This window comes from Babylonia areolata, chromosome 4 (genome assembly GCF_041734735.1).
Source record: "Babylonia areolata isolate BAREFJ2019XMU chromosome 4, ASM4173473v1, whole genome shotgun sequence".
NCBI classification, from domain to species: Eukaryota; Metazoa; Mollusca; class Gastropoda; order Neogastropoda; family Buccinidae; genus Babylonia; species Babylonia areolata.
This window is the reverse complement of record NC_134879.1, coordinates 89,113-97,709: the sequence shown is the minus strand read 5'-3', so window position 1 is coordinate 97,709 and position 8,597 is coordinate 89,113. Positions and strand designations below refer to the sequence as shown.

Sequence of the window (8,597 nt, the reverse complement as noted above, 5' to 3'; positions counted from 1 at the left end):
GGTGTCTACGTCAGATTTCCCGATGGAGAGCACAGCAGCATCGCACTCCCTGGAGGAAAGCTCTGTTCCAATTTCAGAGCTGAAGTCCTGGCCATCAAAACAGCAGCAGAATTCCTCTCCTCCTGTGGAAAGCCCCTTGGCAGCATCTCCATCTTCACTGACTCCATGTCCACACTCCAGGCCCTTGACTCCCCAGATCCTGGTCCACTGATCCAGTCCCTAAGGCCTCCATCACAACCCTTACCCAAACAGCCCCAACGACCCTCCAGTGGGTGCCTGCACATGTAGGCCTCCCAGGCAACGAGCGTGCAGACCACCTTGCTAAGGAAGGAAACCAGCTCACACAGCCAACCATTCCTGCCACGTATGAGGAAGCAAAAACTCTCCTCCGCAGCGGATTCCGAAGAGGCTGGGTCACCCTGAACGGAGGCTACCAGGCACACCAAGATCCCATCAGGACACTGGAGAGAAGACACCAGACTACCATCTACCGCCTTCGCACATGACACTGCGGCCTCCGAGCACACCTGAAGAGGATTGGAGTGGCAGCCACATCCCTATGTGATTGCGGCCAGGCTGCCCAGACCCCATCCCATATTCTCCAAGACTGCCCCCTGTATGAGAAGATGCGGCAGCAGTCCTGGCCTGGGAGTGCTGACCTCAACACCAAGCTCTGGGGGACGGCAGCCGATCTTCACCGGACGTCCGAGTTTGTGGCATCCCTCGGACTTCGACCCTGACTGCGTAGCTGTCGAACGCAAAGAAGAAGAAGAAGAAGCCTACTGTCTACTGTCTGATCGCGATGCTTACTGACGATATACAGAAAAACATCTCTTTTAAAACGTTGAATAATACACTGTAAGTTACTGGAGTCCGTCTACTGTTTCTCTAAGTGTATCATTTACAGACGATCTGTTCCGTTTAATGTTGTTTTTTATCGTCTTCCAGACATCAGTCCATCCCTACCCTATCATTTATTCTCCTTATTTTGTCAACAACAATAATAATCAGCAATGACGACCTCCTGGCTGTACTGCAAAGAAGAGTAACATAGATCAAATCCAAACAAAAAGATGAAAATGATTTTTTTTTCACATTTGAATGACAAAAGAGAAGCAGTACACACACACACACACACACACACACACACACACACACACACACACACATATATATATATATATATATATATATATATATATATATATATATATATATATATATATATATATGGCAGGTAATGAGGTTCTTCCTGGATGAGGACAGAATGGCAAGTAATGAGGTTCTTCCTGGATGAGGACAAAAATGAGGTTCTTCCTGGATCAGGACAGAAATGAGGTTCTTCTTGGATGAGGACAGAATGGCAGGTAATGAGGTTCTTCCTGGATCAGGACAGAAATGAGGTTCTTCCTGGATCAGGACAGAATGGCAGGTAATGAGGTTTTTCCTGGATGAGGACAGAAATGAGGTTCTTCCTGGATGAGGACAGAATGGCAGGTAATGAGGTTCTTCCTGGATCAGGACAGAATGGCAGGTAATGAGGTTCTTCCTGGATCAGGACAGAAATGAGGTTCTTCCTGGATGAGGACAGAATGGCAGGTAATGAGGTTCTTCCTGGATGAGGACAGAATGGCAGGTAATATCCTACTGGTGTGTCTTTGTCTTTGTGTGTGTATGCGTGTGTGTGTGTCTGTCTCTTTGTCTGTTCAAAAAAGTGGCATGATAACACAATACAAACAACATCTTGCTCTGGCTGATGATGGAACGGAATGAGGTGTTGGTGAAATGTCAATCATGTCTGCGGTAAAGACAGACAGATGGACAGACGGACCGACACTCAGAGAAAGACGTTAAAAAAAAAGAACAAGAAAAAAGAGAAATAATATAAGCAACGAGAAACAGACGCAGCCTACGAGACACATTTTCTGTTCTTGATGACAGTGGTCGGGATAATGATTACAACGACAATGATGATGACGACGACGTCAATTATATATGACGACAACGATAACGAGTTACAATATGGACATACGTGTGTTGTTGTTTTTTGTGTGTTTCGGGGGAGAGGAGGGCTGGGACGGGGAGTTTGGTTGGTTGGTTGGTTTCTTTCAGCAGGAAGTGACCGTAACTATGTTCATGTCAAGCTGTTTGTTTCTTTCAGCAGGAAGTGACCGTAACTATGTTCATGTTAAGCTGTTTGTTTCTTTCAGCAGGAACTGACTGTAACTGTGTTCATGTCAAGCTGTTTGTTTCTTTCAGCAGGAAGTGACCGTAACTGTGTTCATGTCAAGCTGTTTGTTTCTTTCAGCAGGAACTGACCGTAACTGTGTTCATGTCAAGCTGTTTGTTTCTTTCAGTAGGAAATGACCGTAACTGTGTTCATGTCAAGTTGTTTGTTTCTTTCAGCAGGAAATGACCGTAACTGTGTTCATGTCAAGCTGTTCCTTTCCTTAAGCAGGAAATGACCGTAACTGTGTTCATGTCAAGCTGTTTGTTTCTTTCAGCAGGAAGTGACCGTAACTATGTTCATGTCAAGCTGTTTGTTTCTTTCAGCAGGAAATGACCGTAACTATGTTCATGTCAAGCTGTTTGTTTCTTTCAGCAGGAAATGACCGTAACTGTGTACATGTCAAGCTGTTTGTTTCTTTCAGCAGGAAATGACCGTAACTATGTTCATGTCAAGCTGTTTGTTTCTTTCAGCAGGAACTGACCGTAACTGTGTACATGTCAAGCTGTTTGTTTCTTTAAGCAGGAAATGACCGTAACTGTGTTCATGTCAAGCTGTTTGTTTCTTTAAGCAGGAACTGACCGTAACTGTGTTCATGTTAAGTTGTTTGTTTCTTTCAGTAGGAAATGACCGTAACTGTGTTCATGTCAAGCTGTTTGTTTCTTTCAGCAGGAAATGACCGTAACTGTGTTCATGTCAAGCTGTTTGTTTCTTTAAGCAGGAACTGACTGTAACTGTGTTCATGTCAAGCTGTTTCTTTCTTTAAGCAGGAAATGACCGTAACTGTGTTCATGTCAAGTTGTTTGTTTCTTTAAGCAGGAACTGACCGTAACTGTGTTCATGTCAAGTTGTTTGTTTCTTTAAGCAGGAACTGACCGTAACTGTGTTCATGTCAAGTTGTTTCTTTCTTTAAGCAGGAAATGACCGTAACTGTGTTCATGTCAAGTTGTTTGTTTCTTTAAGCAGGAACTGACCGTAACTGTGTACATGTCAAGTTGTTTGTTTCTTTAAGTAGGAAGTGACCGTAACTGTGTACATGTTAAGTTGTTTGTTTCTTTCAGTAGGAAATGACCGTAACTGTGTTCATGTTAAGCTGTTTGTCTCTTTAAGCAGGAAATGACCGTAACTATGTTCATGTCAAGCTGTTTGTCTCTTTAAGCAGGAAATGACTGTAACTATGTTCATGTCAAGCTGTTTGTCTCTTTAAGCAGGAAATGACCGTAACTATGTTCATGTCAAGCTGTTTGTTTCTTTCAGCAGGAAATGACCGTAACTATGTTCATGTCAAGCTGTTTGTTTCTTTAAGTAGGAAATGACCGTAACTGTGTTCATGTTAAGTTGTTTCTTTCCTTAAGCAGGAAATGACCGTAAACTGTGTACATGTCAAGTTGTTTGTTTCTTTAAGCAGGAAATGACCGTAACTGAATACATGTTAAGTTGTTTCTTTCCTTAAGTAGGAAATGACCGTAACTGTGTTCATGTCATGTTGTTTCTTTCTTTCCTTAAGCAGGAAATGACCGAAACTGTGTTCATGTCAAGTTGTTTCTTCCTTTCCTTAAGCAGGAACTGACCGTAACTGTGTTCATGTCAAGCTGTTTGTTTCTTTAAGTAGGAAGTGACCGTAACTGTGTTCATGTCAAGTTGTTTCTTTCTTTAAGTAGGAACTGACTGTAACTGTGTTCATGTCAAGCTGTTTGTTTCTTTCAGTAGGAAATGACCGTAACTGTGTTCATGTCAAGCTGTTTGTTTCTGTAAGTAGGAATTGAGCGTAACTGTGTACATGTTAAGTTGTTTCTTTCTTTCCTTAAGAAGGAAATGACCGAAACTGTGTTCATGTCATGTTGTTTCTTTCTTTCCTTAAGCAGGAAATGACCGTAACTGTGTTCATGTCATGTTGTTTCTTTCTTTCCTTAAGCAGGAAATGACCGTAACTGTGTTCATGTCATGTTGGTTTTCTTTCCTTAAGCAGGAAATGACCGAAACTGTGTTCATGTCATGTTGTTTTTTTTTCTTTCCTTAAGCAGGAAATGACCGTAACTGTGTTCGTGTCATGCTGTTTCTTTCTTTCCTTAAGCAGGAAATGACCGTAACTGTGTTCATGTCATGTTAAGTTGTTTGTTTCCTTAAGAAGGAAATGACCGTAACTGTGCTCATGTCAAGCTGTTTGTTTCTTTAGTGTTTGTTTCTTTAAGTAGGAAATGACCGTAACTGTGTACATGTGAAGTTGTTTGTTTCTTTCCTTATGCAGGAAATGACCAAGCAGTTCAGCGAATAGTGAAGATGTTGATTATGATGATGAAGATGATTGTGAGACAGGTGAATTGATGGACGACGGACAACGAAGAGCGATGGTACTAACGATCTCAATGGACATCTATCCCGACTACGCATCACTGATTAGCAACAAAGGATGCTTACAGCCACCTCTTGATAAACATAGAGAACACATATCATTGAAACACTAACGGCAAAGACAGCCCCCAGGCAGCAAAATAAAACAGAAGCGGCATCACCAATCACATTGCATGCAGTGCAAATGAATACAAGGAATATGCCGAATGCTGTAAAAATGTATTCGAAAGTAAAATTGAATATCATGCGAACACAGCGAGAGAGAGAGAGAGAGAGAGAGAGAGAGAGAGAGAGAGAGAGGAGGGTGGGGGGAGAGAGAGATCTGTAAAATAAACACGCCATCACAAAAACGATTTCCAATAAGCATGCACGAACTGAAGGTATTGAACCCAGTCTGTTCTTTTTCCATTTGAAATGATGAATTTGATGTCAGATTAAAATGCATGTACACGCTCAGATGAGGCGATGTATTTGATTGTTTCAAAAACCGAAGAAGAATACAAGAACATGAATGACAAGAAAAATAACAACAACAACAACAACAACAACAACAACAAACAAACAACAATGGGTGGAACTGAGTAGGAGCGTGTGTGTGGGTGGGGTGGGGTGGGGGAACTGTGAGAAAGTGTAAATGTCCTGTGTGTGTGTGTGAGAGAGAGAGAGAGATTGGTGGGGGTGGCGGGGGGGACCTGTGAGAAAGTGTAAATGTCCTGTGTGTGTGTGAGAGAGATTGGTGGGGGTGGGGGGGAGCTGTGAGAAAGTGTAAATGTCCTGTGTGAGAGAGAGAGAGATTGGTGGGGGGGGGGGAACTGTGAGAAAGTGTAAATGTCCTGTGTGAGAAAGAGAGAGAGATTGGTGGGGGTGGGGGGGAGCTGTGAGAAAGTGTAAATGTCCTGTGTGAGAAAGAGAGAGAGATTGGTGGGGGTGGGGGGGGGGGGAGCTGTGAGAAAGTGTAAATGTCCTGTGTGAGAAAGAGAGAGATTGGTGGGGTGGGGTGGAGCTGTGAGAAAGTGTAAATGTCCTGTGTGAGAAAGAGAGATTGGTGGTGGGGTGGGGTGGGGGGGAGCTGTGAGAAAGTGTAAATGTCCTGTGAAAGAGAGAGATTGGTGGGGGTGGGGGGAGCTGTGAGAAAGTGTAAATGTCCTGTGTGAGAAAGAGAGAGAGATTGGTGTGTGTGTGTGGGGGGGGGGGGGGGGGGGGGGGGGGGGCGGGGGGGAATACAAGCTGACAGTGAAGACATTAAATCAAACTTTCTAATGAAAATGTCATCAACCCCAAATGCTTCTGACTATGTCGTTATTATATATATATATACATTTAGTATTACTATATTTGTATATATACTGCTTTTTATGCACATGCTCCCACACTACCATTGACTACAACTACCTCGTGCACTCAATGCTCCATACTGTACAAGATGTACAATTTCCCCTCCAACAGTGTAATACCTGGGACGCTGACGTCATCAACCATCGAAACGTCTGTGTCGTTTTCTGACGTCATGTCCTGGTCCTCGCTGACGTCCTCATATTCATAATCATATTCGTCATCATATTCATCGTCATCGTCAACGTAAGCTGGGGTTGTTTCGTTAGTGACATCAGTGTCTGTGAAGCTGGTGTTGCCTTGGTTTGCTGTTACATCTTCTTCGGCAGTGACGTTAGCTGTGTCGTACTCATCCGTGACGTCGTCCTCATAGTTCCAGTCCTCATCCTCCCACGCATCAGCATCGTCAACATCATCAACATCGGTCCCATGAACAGCCGTCACGTTAGTCATGTCAGTGGCGTTAACTACAGTTACGTTGGACATATCTCCGTCAATGTTATCGTCCATGGTCTCTGTAACGTTGGCGGCGGTAGGAGCAAGGCCCAGGTTGGAAGTGGGCGCGGTGTCTGATTCCGAGGCAGTGTCGTTTCCTGCAGGGGCATAGCCGTCTAGGGGTGTGCCTTCAGCGGGAATATCATCAAAATGCCAGTCCTCAGCGGTGCTATTTGCTCCGAACGTGTCTTCCGGGTGTGAACCTTCAGTGGGGATGTTATCAAAAGGAGTATCTTCTTCAGTGGGTGCATCTTCATCCGTGGGGATTTCACCGAAAGGCGTATCTTCCGGGGGGGTATCTTCTTCAGTGGGGATGTCCTCAAAAGGAGTATCTTCTTTAGTGGGTGCATCTTCATCCGTGGGGATTTCACCGAAAGGCGTATCTTCCGGGGGGGTATGTTCTTCAGTGGGGATGTCCTCAAAAGGAGTATCTTCTTCAGTGGGTGCATCTTCATCCGTGGGGATTTCACCGAAAGGCGTATCTTCCGTGGGGGTATGTTCTTCAGTGGGGATGTCCTCAAAAGGAGTATCTTCTTCAGTGGGTGCATCTTCATCCGTGGGGATTTCACCGAAAGGCGTATCTTCCGTGGGGGTATGTTCTTCAGTGGGGATGTCCTCATCAAAAGGTGTGTCATCCCTGGGTCTGTCCACAGGAAGGGTGTCATTAGTATAGGTGAAATTGGCAGCCACTTCAGAAGGGTATCCCTCAGTACCGTCAAGATAACCACCTGTGGGAGCACCGTCGGTAGGTACGTGGGTGGGGGGGTCCTCGGCGGGAGGATCCTCCTCGCTGGCAGCAGGATCCCCAAAGGCTGTTGCCTCACCGGAAACATTCTGCGAAGGGTGATCTATGGACATCTGAGCAGTGTCATTCCCTGTGCTCACTCCCCCGTCTTGACTTTGTGGCCCAGGTGATGTTCCCTCTGCTGTGAGTGTGTCGTTGAACGGTGAGGTGTCGGACGAAGGTAAGGTCTGGTCCTCAGCTTCAGAAGCCTCTGTGGTGGTGGTGTTAGTGAAGGTGCTGCTGCCGTTGTATGGGGCACCTGTTGTGTCTTTAAGTTCAACTGGAATCAAGGGGAGGGGTTAGCAGCATGTGTAGCTCGGAACAAGGTGGTGGTATGTCTACATCGTGCAGATATTCTAAGGCCCACTAACACCAGGAACAAACTGAAAACAGCATCACTCTTTCCGTCATTTGTAAAGGGAGGAAGAAAGAAAGAAAAGTCAGCTACTGCATGTGACAGGAAGAACAATAATAAATAAACACGACCATTATTTTTGACTCACTAGGTGAAGAAAGAAAGTGAGTCTATGTTATAACCTTGTGTTCAGTTTTGTGTGTGTGTGTGTGGCCATGGTAAACTTTAACGTTGCCATTTTCTCTGGAAATACTTTGTCTGCCAATACCAAATTTGTCTAAAACAGTAGGGAAAAAACTCTTCAATCATACCAAACAGGTTGTAAGTCTCCCGAAATAAGCCGTATTTCCGGATCATTAGCGGTTCATTTCGTTGAGGCACATTCCGGATTCCGAAAACACTATATTACCAATTTCTAGTCTCCAGAACGTAGGCTATGTTTGGTGAGACGACGGCATGACCTCGTTTTTCTCGTTTGCAATTAATGGAAAAGACATGCAAAATCTGGACAGAACACATACAGTGACACTACACCATTCACTTGTTTACTGCATATATTTATTCTAAAGTGGATACTGAAATCAACATGAAAGAAAAAAATGAATCAATCTTTTCTTTCAGTTTCGGTCAGCCTGTAGCAGACTGGCTTGTGCAGATCTATAGAAAACAGCTATGTAGTGCGCTGTGCTTGAAGCGATTGCAACATCTCCATTACCGCCGAATTAAAAGAATTTCGTGAACAATCGAGATAGAAATAAAAATTTAAAAACACACAAAAACTTGATTTGAACAGTGTTATTATGTCCAACACAATTACATCTTTATCGCTCAAAGAAACACATAGCTTTCAATATTAGAGTTTTGGTGCTGTGGCAGTAGGGCCTGTGGTACTGACACTGAGTCCAGCCACAACGTAGCGATACCCACGTAATCACGCTCATGTGTCTCAGTGCTGGATGGTGTTTTATCTAATACTTTAAGTCACAGCGTAGATTTCCCCCAGGATTAAGTCTGTGCAAGATCCAGCCCTCACGCCCCCCCCCCCCCCCCCC

General features: G+C 44.4%; 1 protein-coding gene across 3 annotated transcripts in view; it reads right to left on the bottom strand.

Moving 5' to 3' along the window:
- The window catches only part of LOC143281508 (uncharacterized), a 71,465-nt gene that overhangs the window by 37,792 nt on the left and 25,076 nt on the right, over window positions 1-8,597 (bottom strand). For all 3 annotated transcript variants that reach the window (XM_076586719.1, XM_076586717.1, XM_076586718.1), the window contains exon 4: window positions 6,034-7,470. In XM_076586719.1, coding sequence (XP_076442834.1) covers window positions 6,034-7,470 — 1,437 coding nt within the window. The remainder of the gene's footprint in view (window positions 1-6,033; window positions 7,471-8,597) is intronic.